The sequence below is a fragment of the Oncorhynchus gorbuscha genome, linkage group LG03, assembly GCF_021184085.1.
Source record: "Oncorhynchus gorbuscha isolate QuinsamMale2020 ecotype Even-year linkage group LG03, OgorEven_v1.0, whole genome shotgun sequence".
Taxonomy (NCBI): Eukaryota; Metazoa; Chordata; class Actinopteri; order Salmoniformes; family Salmonidae; genus Oncorhynchus; species Oncorhynchus gorbuscha.
The window spans coordinates 34649616-34665266 of record NC_060175.1 but is presented as its reverse complement, the minus strand read 5'-3'; the positions used below and the strand labels follow the sequence as shown (position 1 = coordinate 34665266).

Below are 15651 nucleotides of genomic sequence, written 5' to 3'. Positions count from 1 at the left end.
ATGTTCAGGGAGACATAGGAGATCGCGTCTCAAACAACTTTTTATTAAATGGCTGGGATCAAATATCACTGATTCCTTATGCTGAGAAATGTACCACATTTGCGACAGAAAAAAAGTATTACATTTAGATGGGTAACAGGAACAGTCTAAGGTGAAACAGCTATCACAAATGTTGTTGGACATTGGTCTAGTAATGATACCAGGATAATTTGACATGGTTATGGAAAAGAGAGACCAGTCATATAATATGGGAGTGAATTGTTGACTTGGTGGCGAGATACATGTTGCAGTGTCCAAGGGTAGCATATGCTAAATTAAGAGCACATAAACATTGACGTAGATTAAAACAAACGATGAATGATCAGAAGGAGTACAGTGGACCTATCATTATTGTCATGTTTTGTTTGTAGTTTAAACTTTTGGGTTGCTGAAATGGTGTAGTATAGTGAAGGCTAACAAAATGTTGTTTTTCCGGGAAAATGGGAGTTTCGTGTAGAGGTCGACCGATTAATCGGAATGGCCGACTAATTAGGGACGATTTTCAAGTTTTCTTAACAATCGGTAATCGGCATTTTTGGACACCGATTATGGCCGATTACATTGCACTCAATGAGGAGACTGCGTGGCAGGCTGACTACCTGTTACGTGAGTGCAGCAAGGAGCGAAGGTAAGTTGCTAGCTTGCATTAAACTCATCTTATAAAAAACTATCAATCTTAACATAATCACAAATTAACTACACATGGTTGATGATATTACTAGTTTATCCTGCGTTGCATATAATCGATGCGGTGCCTGTTAATTTATCATTGAATCACAGCCTACTTCACCAAATGGGTGATGATTTAACAAGCGCATCCGCGAAAAAAGCTCCGTCGTTGCACCAATGTGTACCAAACCATAAACATCAATGCCTTTCTTTTAAATCAATACACAAGTATATATTTTTAAACCTACATATTTAGTTAATATTGCCTGCTAACATGAATTTATTTTAACTAGGGAAATTGTCACTTCTCTTGCGTTCTGTGCAAGCAGAGTCAGGGTATATGCAGCAGTTTGGGCCGCCTGGCTCGTTGCGAACTGTGTGAAGACCATTTCTTCCTAACAAAGACCGTAATTAATGGATTTCCTGAATCAAAATTGAACTGAACTGTTGTTCTGATCGGTCCTCTCGAGATTATCATGAGAGAGAACTCAGTCGGTGTCTTAATGCATGGAAGAGATAATTGGATCGAACAGTGCGTGTACCTCAAAACCCCCTCTAACTGGCTGAAGAAGAGCGACAAAGGCGTTCAATACAACCCTGTCCCCACCACTTCTATTGAGAGTCCTGAGCCAGCAACCGATCGGAGCGATCAACTGCTTTTCTCATGTCTGTTCTCTGAGGATTGTAACCGGAGTCCACATGGAGTGAGCATGGGTAGAAATCTGTTCCAAACTTCTCTTATGTTGCTGGTATACTGGTTGCCAAACGGACAAGACATAATGGGTGGTAAAGGTGATGGCGGCTCAGGTGAGACTTTGAAATTGGGACATTATCATGGGCCATCCACTTTGAACTGTAAAGCTATTTGAAGAAGACGCCAGAGGAAATAGTTATTTCCATCATCCTGATCTATTGGAGTGTGATAGATAACTAAAGCTGCTTTTATTAAATTGTTGCATTGCATTATATATGTGCTTTTCACGGTCTATGAAGATATAGCTTTGAATCTCAAACTGTATGCATCTTCTGTTTTTCTTCATGGGTTCGTGCAGGTGACTGTATCATGACCTCCACAGACAAGTTGCTAGAATGCTTAGAAAATGGGTTGGAGGTTGAAATGGGAGACATCACTAAGTTTCTTGGAAGCAGGCTGAGCCAGTGCTATAGCAGTTAGTCACGTGCAGGAACCCATGCAATGAGTTATTGCTTTTATGCTTCTTGTTTTATGAAGAATGTATGCATTTTCTACATGAGATAATGTTCTTAAATCTTGTAAATTTTCTTTTAAAATTGAGAGAATTCTCAAAAATGGGGGATTATGGTGGAAGTTACAAGCCGGTTATAATACTTTAATTGCATCAAATGGTTGTATTATGCAACAAAATAGAGGGTTCCTTTAACTCTCTATTGTGTCTGTGTGAACTGAAAGTGGGCCTCTGGGAGATAACACTGAGAGGAGATTTATGTCTTTGGGGATAGTGCATTCCAGAGCATGAGTTAATGTTTCTCTTCTATACGGTACTAGGGAGACATGGCTCCAGTATGGCATTGGGGGGCCAGACACTGGTCTCTGCGATGAAAACACAATGAAGCAGATACTGTCTGCAGTGAATTATAATGATCTTTCATACAAATCTTAACCTTGTGACCCATTCCATAAATCTGTTGTGTGTTATATGTAGACTGAAGGAGGATGGACTTTGCTATAAAATGCTGTGGCTCAAACCAGCTTGTTGAGTTCTCAGTGATCACCTCCAGGGGTGATTACCAACCAACTCCATTCCTGCACTAATTCAATAATAAAGTTTGATTGTTTTGAAGGAATCTTAAGTCTCCGTTTGATTACAACAATTCCACCACAGGTAGCAGAAAGAACAGTTTGACTTTGTTGGCTGGAGTCTGACAATTTTTAGGGCCTTCCTCTGATACCGCCTGGTATAGAGGTCCTGGATGGAGCTCGGCCCCAGTGATGTACTGGACTGTACGCACTACCCTCTGTAGCACCTTGTGGTCGCATGCCAAGCAGTTGCCTTACCAAGCGGTGATGCAGCCAGTCAACATACAGCTGCACAATTGAGAGTGGAACTTTTTGAGAATCTGAGGGCATGTCATACCAAATAGTGTCCACCTGCCAACCCCCCCCCCCCGCTATATCAACAGTTTGATAAGTTAATGCGTCAAATTTTGGACCTCATTACAGCCAAAATTCCATTATTTTCATTCCTGCTATGTAAACAAAGCTTATTTCCACGACAATTTCATTGATTAAGATGAAAACATTACTTTGAACTACTTTGTGTTCCGTAACATTTCAACAACAAAGTCATGTTCTTGGTTTTAGAAATATCAAAGAAAACATGTAAACTGCATATTCATTTACCTTTCAGATCGCAAAGTGAGCTCCCATGAAGCTATTAACACTTCAGTAATGTGAAAATCAGTTAAAGTCATACACTGGCTCCTCTGACTGGCATATTTTGAGCTTCCCTTGTCTTACTAAAGTATGCCATTAGTCCTATTATGATTATTTTTTCCTACCTCCATCACATGGCATAGCTCAGTAATGCAGCAGTACACTTGTGGTTGAATATAATACAGGACAGACAGTTGAATAATGTTGAACTCACGAATACCAAAAAGGGAATTACAACAAATAATTAAATGAACAGCCTGTGGGGGAAAAAAAGGGGGCAATATTGAAGATTGAATTATTAAAAAAATAATAATAATAATTGTGGAACAGGTGTGTAATGAACTTGTTGATTTTATTTAATATACCCACATGGCAGTTATAGACTGAAATACATGAGTATAGGTGAACATCAACACAAACAATAAAATACAATTTAGTTGAGAAAACAGAAGTATGAATTACAAGTACATATAAGTGAAGTGATTTTTAAAATCCTTTATCTCAATTCTGATGTGTGGGATAGAGATGCTGTGGATGCTACAAGGGGTTCTACTGGTCACTTTCCCTGTAGTGTATCTCACTGTGCCTAGGATGATATATCATGCACAGGTCCCTAAGCAGATTTTATCAAACCACATGACATTAACAGTAGCTGTAGATAATGTCATGAAAAGTGGGATCATGGAGGACATCAGGTGGCTCAAGGTCTGGGGAAGGGATACGGTATGCGTCCCAGAACCACTAGATCCTGAAGAACAGGCGCAGATTAAAAAAGGGAAAGAGAGGCATAGAAGGATGCAGAAAGAAAACACACACAGGTTTACAGGTAGATCCAGGCCCTGTTGAATTGTCCCCATATTGCTTACACCAACACAAGTGCATAGGGTGTAAGGGCTAGGTTTTGATTTGGGATTCCTCATGTCCTCTTTCTTTGCCTCATTTTTAAAACAGATTGGAGGAAAATGTCTGAGGTTCCTCACCTATAAGGGCTAAAGGACTATTATTCTTAGGTTGCTGGTTTGGTTGAGCGTGTTTGAGCGTGTTTGCCTCCAGGCATCAGTCAGAAAGCAATGACGGCAAGGCACAGTGAACGGTTAACTTGTATACTGTTATTCCTCCAAGTAATTTACAACAGGCAGAGTATGTAGAGCTATGGGATGATCACTGTGAAGGCTACCGCGTGTACCATTGACACATACCTAAGGGTGTTGAAGAGCGAATGTGTGGATTCTCAAGGAGAGAGCAAAATACAAAGTGCCATTAATATCAGGATAACATACAGTACCAGTCAAAAGTTTGGACACACTACTCATTCAATAGTTTCTTTATTTGTACTATTTTCTACATTGTGGAATAATAGTGAAGACATCAATGTAGTAACCAAAAAGTGTTCATAAAAATCAAAATATATTCTATATTTGAGATTCTTCAATGTACCCATCCTTTGCCTTGATGACAGCTTTGCGCACTCTTGGCATTCTCTCAACCAGCTTCATGAGGCAGTCACCTGGAATGCATTTCAATTAAAAGGTGTGCCTTAAATTATTTTGTGGAATTTCTTTCATTCTTAATGCATTTGAGCCAATCAGTTGTGTTGGTAGGGGAGGTATACAGAAGATAGCCCTATTTGGTGAAATACCAAGTCCATATTATTGCAAAAACAGCTCAAATGAGGACCGACACAGGAAAGGAAGACCCAGAGTTGCCTCTGCAGCAGAGGATAAGTTCATTAGAGTTACCAGCTTCAGAAATAGAGGTACCAGCCTCATTAGAGTTACCAGCCCAAATAAATGCTTCACAGAGTTCAAGTAACAGACACATCTCAACATAGCTGTTCAGAGGAGACTGTGTGAATCAGGCATTCATGGTCAAATTGCTGCAAGGGAAACCATTACTAAAGGACACCAATAAGAAGAAGAGTCTTGCTTTGGCCAAGAAACACAAGCAATGGACATTAGGCCGGTGGATATCTGCCCTTTGGTCTAATGAGTCCAAATAGTCTTTGTGAGACGCAGAGTAGGTTAACAGATGACCTCCGCATATTTGGTTCCCACCGTGAAGCATGGAGGAGAAGGTGTGATGGTGCTTTGCTGGTGACACTGTCTGTGATTTATTTAGCATTCAAGGCACACTTAACCAGCAATGGCTACCACAGCATTCTGCAGCGATATGCCATCTGATTTGTGCTTATGAGTTGGTGTGTCCAAACATTTGACTGGTACTGTACATAAAAAATACAATGACATATGACACCACTTATAATATATAAAGGGCTTAAACTAAAGCACCACTAGGTGGCAGTAGTAACACATTAATGACTAGGACATTAAAAATGACTGAATGGATGGAATATGACTAATTCCTTTAAGGACCCCTGAAAGGGTGGGACCTAATTCAATTTCCAACGTAACATGCTCCGGCGCCATCTTCGGGTTGACCAACTAATATTTACTAACCATCTTATCAGGCAAAATACACTGAAAAAACACAGTTACGTGCTATAATACTCAAAATGTTATGCATATAATACACAGTGTAAAAATTCCCTTCTAACCGAAATGCACATTTCAAACACACTGCAGTAATAACCAAACAAAACCAGGTGCATTTGTTTACTAAAAGGAATGATGCGTCACACCTAGAATGAGAACAGCTCGAGAGGCAACCTTTGGTACAAGTCCACCGTGTGACTTATTTACCGACCTATGTCTGTCCCCGTTTTGCTTCTCTTTTACCATGTCGAAGGGTAAATCCATGGTCAGTGGACGGTTCTGAAAATAAATGCATTGTTTGAGTCACCGAGCGGTGGCCTGGAAATAATTCAATCCAATTGTTAGATCCTAACACTACCCTTAAAACCTCTTAGGGTGCATGAACCACTAGCGGGATACCTACGACAACATCCGGTGAAATTGCAGAGCGCGAAATTCAAAATACAAAAATCGTAATATTAAAACATTCACGAAAATACAAGTGTCTTACATAATTTCAAAGTTTAACTTCTTGTTAACTCTTACAGCTACCCCCCTACTTTTTTCCATTTCTGCCTGAAGACATACCCAAATCTAACTGCCTGTAGCACAGGCTCAGAACCAAGGATATGCATATTCTTGATTTCATTTGAAAGAAAACACTCTGAAGTTTGTGTAAATGTGAATTGAATGTAGGAGAACACAATAGATCTGGTTTAGATAATACAATGAAAAACCCATACGTTTCTTTCATATTTGTTGTTGTATCATCATCTTTAAAATGAACAAGACAAAACAAACATTCAGATAGGATGATGGGGACAATTTCAGTGAAAAACATAAGAGGGCAACAGTACTTGTGCAAAGTTTCAGAATGATAACATCCAAAATGAGTGTGCTATACATGACATTTATCATGAAGTCACCTAGATGTCCCACACAAGTAGCCCAAATGTACCCAAGGGGACAAATTGGTGAAGTTATACATTTTGAATGGAATAACTATATACAAAATACCAAAATGGTATTCTAACACAAAATGCAAAATTATTCAGCCCCCTTAAGTTAATGCTTTGTAGCGCCACCTTTTGCTGCGATTACAGCTGTAAGTCGCTTGGGGTATGTCTCTATCAGTTTTGCACATCGAGAGACTGACATTTTTTCCCATTCCTCCTTGCAAAACAGCTGGATTGTATTTATCATCATTAGTCATTTAGGTCAACATTGGATCATTCAGAGAGCCTCACTGAACTTCTGGAGAGAGTTTGCTGCACTGAAAGTAAAGGGGCTGAATAATTTTGCACGCCCAATTTTTCAGTTTTTGATTTGTTAAAAAAGTTTGAAATATCCAATAAATGTTGTTGCACTTCATGATTGTGTCCCACTTGTTGTTGATTCTTCACAAAAAAAATACAGTTTTATATCTTTATGTTTGAAGCCTGAAATGTGGCAAAAGGTCGCAAAGTTCAAGGGGGCCGAATACTTTCGCAAGGCACTGTATATTAACAGCTGAAGATGCGCTTTACAAAAACAACACTGAATGAAACTTCAATGGCGAATGACCATCTTTACGCTTGAGTTTACTACAATGGGTTGGTCTTCCAACACATAAACATGACATATTGCCGTTTACCTCAGCTCATTGGCTATCTACCCAGCTAGATTTCAAGACGATCAGTGGTCATTGAGTTAAAAGTCAATCAAAGAAACAGCGGTCATATCATTGGTGCACAATGATGTCATTACTTGTTGTCTTCAAATCGGTTTCTTTCAGTAAATACGTCCCGCGAAATGACCCATCAGGTTTGGTTGTGTTACAAACAAACAAACCAGTTGATTGCAATGAAACCAAACATGACTGGAAAAGTCACGTTTAGTGTGTGTATTTTCATCGAATGTGTCGTCGAAAATGGAATGAGACGGAATTCACAAAAGCGGTTCACAAAATGTTTCGTGTTAGGCTATAAAATGGATTTTATCAAACAAAAGACCATTCATTGTGTAACAATGAGCATTGGGATTGCAAACAGAGAAGATTGTCAAAGGTAAACTATTTATTTTACTGCAGTTAGTGATTTTGTTACGCCTGTGCTGGTTGAAATAGTTGTTTATTGGGCTCTATCCTCAGATAATCGCATCGTATTCTTTCGCAGTAAATCCTTTTTTAAATCTGACAACGCAGTTGAATTAGCAAGATTCTAGGCTTTCGAAACATGTGAGACACTTGTATTTTCATTCGTGTTTAATATGACTATTTATGTAGCGATCACCGTATGTTGTCGAATTTCATCCCGCTAATGGGTTCGGTGTGCAGAGAGGTTAATCCAACCGCGTTGTCAGATTTCAAAAAGGATTTACGGCGAAAAATACCATGCGATTATCTGAGGACAGCTTCCCACATCAAAATACTTTTTCAACCAGCACAGGCGTCACAAAAATCACAACTAGCGATTAAATAAATCACTTACCTTTGAAGATCTTCCTCGGTTTGAAATCCCAACGGTCCCAGCTACACAATGAATGGTTGTTTTGTTCGATAACGTCCTTCTTTATATCCAAAAAAGTCAGTTTAGTTGGCGCCAATGATCTCACTCGTTCAACATGCAGACCAATAAATCCAAAAAGTTACCGGTAAAGTTCATCCAAACAAGTCAAACCATGTTTATAATTCATTCTCAGGTACTCTAATATCTAAATAAACAATACAATTTAAGACGGAGAATAGTATGTTCAATAGGGAAGATAAATAACGAAGAGCGCGCATCTCATTCATGCCCGCAACAAGACTAGATACATGTATCATGACCGAGATACAAAATATCGGTCTAGAAGCTGGGCTAAATAATATTCAAGATATAGCACAATGAATTGTACGTTTTGTTAACGGCTTAATCTGATTTATTCAGTGCTATCCGACTGACAGTTTGTATATCAAGATAAAAAACAAAGAAAGGATACCTGTCGGAGAAGTGTTCATTTTTTTGAGGAGGGGTACGACTGGCAGTCAAAGTTGGAGAGAAAGCAGCCAGTGGTCAGACATAGGAGGGAGGAGGGGTTGGGGTCGAGTGGAATGGAGTGGGCAGGTTGTTGGCAAATGGACGTCACTAGACGCAGGATTTCGTCTGGAGGAAGAGGAGAGAACCAGTTACAGGATGAGGAAAAGGTAGAGGCAGAATCAGGAGGTAGAAAGATTCAAAAACACAAGGAAGAGATGATAGGTTTTACATCGTCCAGATATTATTCATTAGTGCAGATTAAGAAGACAGGGAGAGATAATTTGGACTATTGAGATGTTCCCCGTTTGTTTGTCACTCACTGTTGGATCGGCAGGGTAGCCTAGTGGTTAGAGCGTTGGACTAGTGACTGGAAGGTTGCAAGTTCAAACCCCCGAGCTGACAAGGTACAAATCTGTCATTCTGCCCCTGAACAACCCACTGTTCCTAGGATGTCATTGAAAATAAGAATTTGTCCTTAACTGACTTGCCTGGTTAAATAAAAGGTAAAATAAATACATAAAAATGACTGACTGACATGGTTGAAGTTTCACTCGCTGCAGTGAGAGTAGTGATTCCAGAGGAATGGTGCTTTTAAAAAAAACAAGGGCAACATACTGTTCGTAATTGAGACATTATGCTATTTTAAAAAATATATAAATTGTGCAATGTAAACACGTAAAATATCTGTTTCTCTTGCCTCCTGATGTTATGTTTGAAAGCTTGGCTCGCATTTCTGTTGTTGCTGGGAGGAAGTTGTTTGAGAGGCCCGCACCATGGCAGCCTAGTAAGAAAAACAAAGGATAAACGACCTATTATGAATGTAGTAACTCAGCAAGAAATCAATTCATTTACACACATACATTGATATACAATGGGTACAGTTATTGCTAAAATAACCTCACTGCAACAGGGTTTCTAATGATCTACTTATAGATCATAGTCTGAAACCAGCCTCTCTAATGGTAGACCCAGGTACAATCTGATCACTCATGATGACCAGAAGATTAATTTAAGCAGTTCACTTTTATCCCACATTTTACTGATGATATAGCACTTTTCATATGCTACTCTGTATAAGAGATAGCTATTTAAATCAACTGAATTACAAAGACAAATAATGCAATACAAAGCTTAGCTAGCTAGCTAAATAAAGAGATTTGTAAAAGTGGTCTTACCTCACAGTAGTGTTTGCATCCATCATTTGCAGTATCCATGCTTGCTTGCAGCATGCTCATGCTAGCTAAATCAAGTTTTGCATGCAAGTAAACGTCAATGACCATGCATGGATCATGTTTTGTACTTTATCAAATAATCTGATATTTAAAGATAAAAAATATCATAAATAGTGTAAATAACCTATAACAATGATCGCATTTTACCCTGAATTTTGACTGCATGCGCCTCAGGACAATCAGAACATAACAACCAGCATAGCAACGAATGCTATCAATTTTTATTCTTTCATTACGTAGACTAGGCAGATTTTGGCATGTTCTAGCAACAAGCATCATCCGTAGCAACGGACGTTAATAAGACAGATAGAACAATGACACTGATATTTCACTGGCTGTATAAATGTAAAGCATCAGCTTGGTGTTTCCACTCACTACCAAATATGGCAGTAAGAGGAAGCCAAGTGGACAGCAGTGGGTGAAGATGGAACGATATGGATTTTGGACAACATTCTTCAAATTTTCTCATCGATTAAACTTTTGATCTCAATACTGTTCCCAAAACTACAATCTGTTACAAACAGAGTGGACTACATTTTGTAGACCTTACCCTTTCCCCCAAAAAATAAAATAATGGCATTGTTTAGAAGGAGTGCAAAAGCAAATTTAGTTATTGCACACATGCACGTCACAGAGTAGGCGTTCCCTAACAGAAATATGCAAATGTTTGCTAGAACGCGCCAATAGGATCTCGCTAGCTCGTGCTTGGCTCTGCCCACCTTCTTGCTTGTTCTGCCCACTATGACTAATTTGTTCCCATTTGAAACGACGGGCTATAGTCCATATTGGTTTCCTGATAAAAAAAGACTTTGCTAATTGCGTCTCGAATACCATTGTGTGTGTGGGGGGGGAAGACCTTTTGGCTGTGGGACAATATTTGGCTGTGGGACACTATTTGGCTGTGGGACACTATTTGGCTGTGGGACACTATTTGGCATGACAGCATCCTGAATGGGGGAAGGCGTTGTTGTGCCTGCATGACTGTGTTGCTGTGTGTGGACCATGTTATTCCTTAGTGATGTATACACCAAAGAACTTGAAGCTCTCGACCCTCTCCGCTACAGCCCTGTCAATGTGGATGGGGGCGTGCTTGACCTTCTCCGCTACAGCCCTGTCAATGTGAATGGGGGCGTGCTCGACCCTCTCCGCTACAGCCCTGTCAATGTGAATGGGGGCGTGCTCGGCCCTCCGTTTCCTGTAGTCCACAATCAGCTCCGTTTTCTGCCCCTTAACAAAATGAATGTCTATATGGTGGTGACCTGGTCAACCTATGACGACCACACACACACGGAAAATCTTAGTCTATGCTAAACTGAGGAGTGCTCAACTGACCCTCTTCACCCCTTGCCTATATTAGGGTGACAGTGACAGCATGGTCAAAGATGTCCCAATCCCAGACTAGTCAATAAGTCAGCAGGACTAATCTCATCAGCCAATAGGTAGACACCTGCTGTACACACTTACTGGTAGGCCTAATCATCTTAGTCTCACTGACACACACAAAGTCCCTGGACTTGAGGTCGTTACTTACAGACAATGCCTGGCCCTGTTGCATGTTCATTCTATGTTTTTCATTTGGAAGCATCATTACATAACTTCCTTTTTTCTCTAGGTGAGAGAGAGCATTCATGGTTACAGGAGGATGAGAAAATATGACAGAGTTAATGCTTGCCTGACGACATTGTCTGAAACTGCCATCCTAGAGTCGTGCTAATGTAAAAACGAGGGTCATTGTACGAAAGTTGATAACATCATCATATTGACCGGGTCTGGTCCAACCCATCAGTTTCTGGGACCAATTAGAATGTTCAGAATGTGTTTGCATTCTAGAAGACATCAGGATGGGAAGTAAAGCCACTCACCATGGAGAAGAAATGCTAGTGCGGGGCAGCAGGTAGCCTAGTGGTTAGAGCATTGGACTTGATTGAATCCCCGAGCTGTCAAGGTAAAAAAAAAAAAAATGTTGTTCTGCCCCTGAACAAGGCAGTTAACCCACTGTTCCTAGGCCATCACTGAAAATAAGAATTTGTTCTTAACTGATTTGCCTATTAACACAACACAGACTTGCCATGAGACCTTCTTAAAGGTATAATGTAGGAGAGCCATATCACATGCAGGAACCAGGAAGCAATACTCATCATTTTAGAAACAAGTTACAAAAAGAATGTGTGATGATCAAGGAAACTAGCTGTGTATTTATTATGCACAGTTGGCTGCATCAACACAGATGCCATGTCCCAATGTAAAGTTACTTTCCACAATCCAAGCTTTTAGAGATGATCCAACCACCCCACAGACAGAACAGACTCTGCTTTTAAAGTCAAGCTCTTTCTGAAATATCATTTACTTATTACTCTGTCACAACAATCACCACTCACCTCATCAACTCTTCTCCAGCTAAAATGGGATGAGGTAATGGGCTGGCAGTGCAATGACAATTTATGGAGGGTCATACTAGCATTAATCAGTCTTCATTTCACTGCAATGGTTGGTTCTACTCTGTAGTAGGACGAGGAGTTTTTCCTTAGCCCTAACAATAGAACACAGACAGTGGCGTAGAAAGCACACTGTGAACCGGGGGGGATCCACAAGCTTTATGGACCCACTCAGATAGCATATGAACACATCATAAGCCATAGTAAAATGTTTAGAATTATAGGAAATTTGCTTTAAAACAGCAACATTTTCTTTCAACCTCATGGCAAAATGTGTATAGCATGAGATTAGTTCTTAAAAAAGCACATTTTTAAATATGCCCCATGGCAAAATCTGTTTAATTGCAAGAAATTTGCTTTAAAAACAGCAACATTTCCTCTCAACCCCATGGCAATTTAAATAAATGTCAATTCCTAAAACAAACATATCTTTTTTTTTGGGGGGGGGGGGGCTTACTCGAATCTTGCCTGCTGGCATTGCAAAACTGTGCTACGCCAATGAGCACAGCTCTGCATTGCAAGCCTTAACACAAACCAAAAACACACCCATACAACCAATTTCATCAGCCTCTCTCTGACCTAGTATCAATTCATGGAATAGTCAAAACAATTACCTCAAGGTCCTGCTTTCATTAGACTAGTATCAATGAGAAAATGAAATAAGCCTTTATCGATGATGAAATGGGCCTAAGGACATATTTTTGCACGTTAGTAATAAAATACATTCAATGCATGCTACTCTTACTCTTTGTTCATTATGCAATGTACGCTATGCTATTTAGGAAGCCAAGCATTCTTATCTGGATGGGGATAAAAAGGCTGAGCCCTGTGACCTACACACACACACAAACACAAACACGGATTCATGAACATGAATGAACACACACACATACACTAGTAGACAAATCCCTCCCTGGAGCCTTTAATGCGATTCTGAGTGTGGGTTGAACTTTCACACAGATAGAGAGAGGCAGAGAATGAGGATAAGGGAGAAAAACGTAAGGAAGCAAGTGATGAGTCAAGAAGAAAAAAAAGGATAGAAAGGGAGATTGCAAGCACTTATAGACCTGGAGGCTCCGTTGTTGGCAGAGCAGCAGCCCAGAGAGATGAATATTCCCTGTGGCAAACAGTCACAGTGAACACATTACTGGCCTGATCCTACCAATTCAGTCCTCTGCTTACCACAGCACACCTCCAAAACACCTCCTTTTTGTATATACCTGACATAGAAACAGGTGGACCCCTAAATCTTTTAACATACACACTCACATTACCCCCTCATCCCAGAGTGTTTTGAGGTTAACAGCCTCTCGGTCACTCTGACCTCAGTAGCTAGGCTATTTAGTGTCTGAGACAGGGATAGAAATTCAGCTAGCACACTAGCCCGAGGCTAATTAGCACTTTTCAGACAGGGCGAGTAGAAAATGTGCCAAACTAGCCCGAGATGCAGGTGAAATTTTGTCTTTTAGAATATTGCATAGCAGATTTTGGACCAGGGCAAGTAGAAATGTTGGTATACTAGCCCGGCTGGCCAGTGCCCAAAATCCTTAAATTCTTCTGATTCTGATACTTTGGCTCTACATCCAAGACGGTGCAAATATTTTGGTGGCCCCTCTAAAAACAATGTCAATGTTTAAATGACTAATAGGGAATTGGCAAATGTTGCAACTAAGCTACCTCCCTCTGTGTGTCTGATTGATGCTTGTAGTCACTACTCAGCTTTTTATTGTGTCTGTTCTTCTTTGTAGCGTTTTGTGATCTCATGCACCACTGTGAAGGGTACTTTACAATCATCAAATAAGAATAAAATTAGACTCAGTGGATCGACATGGGCCATAAGTAGAGCCAGGAGTTTTTTATGCCCATATGACCTGGGCCCTGGAGTTTTCCCTGGGGGGCGCAGGACGTTTTGGAGCATTCAGATATGTAATGTAAAACAAACATGCCTCTCCAACATATTCATGGCATGTCTATCTGCAACACTCGACAACGTTTGGCAAATGAACGTGGACCATGTCAGGTGACATGATCAGGTCACGTGGTCCAGCCTGACTTGGATCAATTCTGAAGAAAAGTAGCAATTGTCATCTAAATTGTAAAAAAGTTTAAAACAATTTTAATAAATGCAACAGTTGGACAATAGTGAAGAATACACTCAAGATATACAATAGGAAAATCTATTTTAAAAATATTTTGTGCGAAAAAAAATATATGCAAATGAGGCTCATATTATTAAATACAGCAAGTGTGTTTGCAGAGATGAATAAAATAACATAAAGAGGTGGAATAGGGCTGCAACCATCAAGCACATGCTCTGTTTAAAGTACCTGCGCTGTCTAGACTGCCTCATTAATTACTGTTGTTGTTATGTTCTGTTGTAGAATTCAACAAGTATCAATAGCAGGATACCCTCGGATTAAAAATCAACACGCTTGGCTCTAGATTTGGGCTCCCGAGTGGCGCAACAGTCTTACGCACTGCATCTCAGTGCTAGAGGTGTCACTACAGACCCCGATTCGATTCCAGGCTGTGTCACAACCGAGCGTGATTGGGAGTCCCAAAGGGCGGCGCACAATTGGCCCAGCGTCGTTCGAGTTTGGCTGGGGAAGGCTGTCATTATAAATAACAATTTGTTCTTAAAACCTCTTTAGGATAGGGGGCAGCATTTTCACTTTTGGATAAACAGCGTGCCCAATTTCAACTTCCTGCTACTCATGCCAAGAATATAAGATATGCATATTATTAGTAGATTTGAATAGAAAACACTCTGAAGTTTCTAAAACTGTTTGAATCATGTCTGTGAGTATAACAGAACCTATGTAGCAGGCAAAACCCCGAGGACTAACCATTCAGAATGATTTATTTTTGAGGTCGCTGTCTGTTCAATGGGCTGTCATGGGGATATGATATTTCTTAGGCACTTGTTTGCAGTTCCTACCGCTTCCACTGGATGGCACCAGTCTTTGAAATTTGGTTGAGGTTATTCCTTTATGCAATGAAGAAGTACGGCCAGCTTAGAAAAGGGTAACGCTGTTGAGAGTTGGCCAAGACTTGAAAAGTAGCGTTAGTTTCCTCTCGTCCTCTATTGAAAACAGATAAGACCAGTCTTCAATTTGATCGATTATTAACGTCTAAAAATACCTAAAGTTGTATTACAAAAGTATTTTAAAATGTTTTGGCAAAGTTTCCTGTAAACTTTCGAGATATTTTGTAGTGACTTTGCGCAAATTGGAAGCTGTTTTTTTCTGGATCAAACGCGCCAAATAAATTGACATTTTGGATATATATGGACGGAATTAATCGAACAAAAGGACCATTTGTGATGTTTATGGGACATATTGGAGTGCCAACAAAAGAAGCTCGTCAAAGGTAAGGCATGTTTTATATTTTATTTCT

The 15651-nt window shown here is 40.0% G+C and overlaps 1 protein-coding gene across 3 annotated transcripts in view; it reads right to left on the bottom strand.

The window, feature by feature from the left end:
- The window catches only part of LOC124031260 (6-phosphofructo-2-kinase/fructose-2,6-bisphosphatase 4-like), a 42462-nt gene that overhangs the window by 24367 nt on the left and 2444 nt on the right, over window positions 1-15651 (bottom strand). The window contains exon 2 of one of the 3 annotated variants that reach the window (XM_046342319.1): window positions 11683-11757. The exons of 1 other annotated variant lie outside the window; for it this stretch is intronic. Coding sequence is in view for 1 of the 2 variants with exons in the window: in XM_046342318.1 (XP_046198274.1) it covers window positions 8551-8569 (19 nt within the window). In the remaining variant the exon portion in view is untranslated. Of the gene's footprint in view, window positions 1-8550; window positions 8715-11682; window positions 11758-15651 lie in introns of all 3 variants that reach the window. One more of the 3 variants, XM_046342318.1, reaches the window with a different exon arrangement.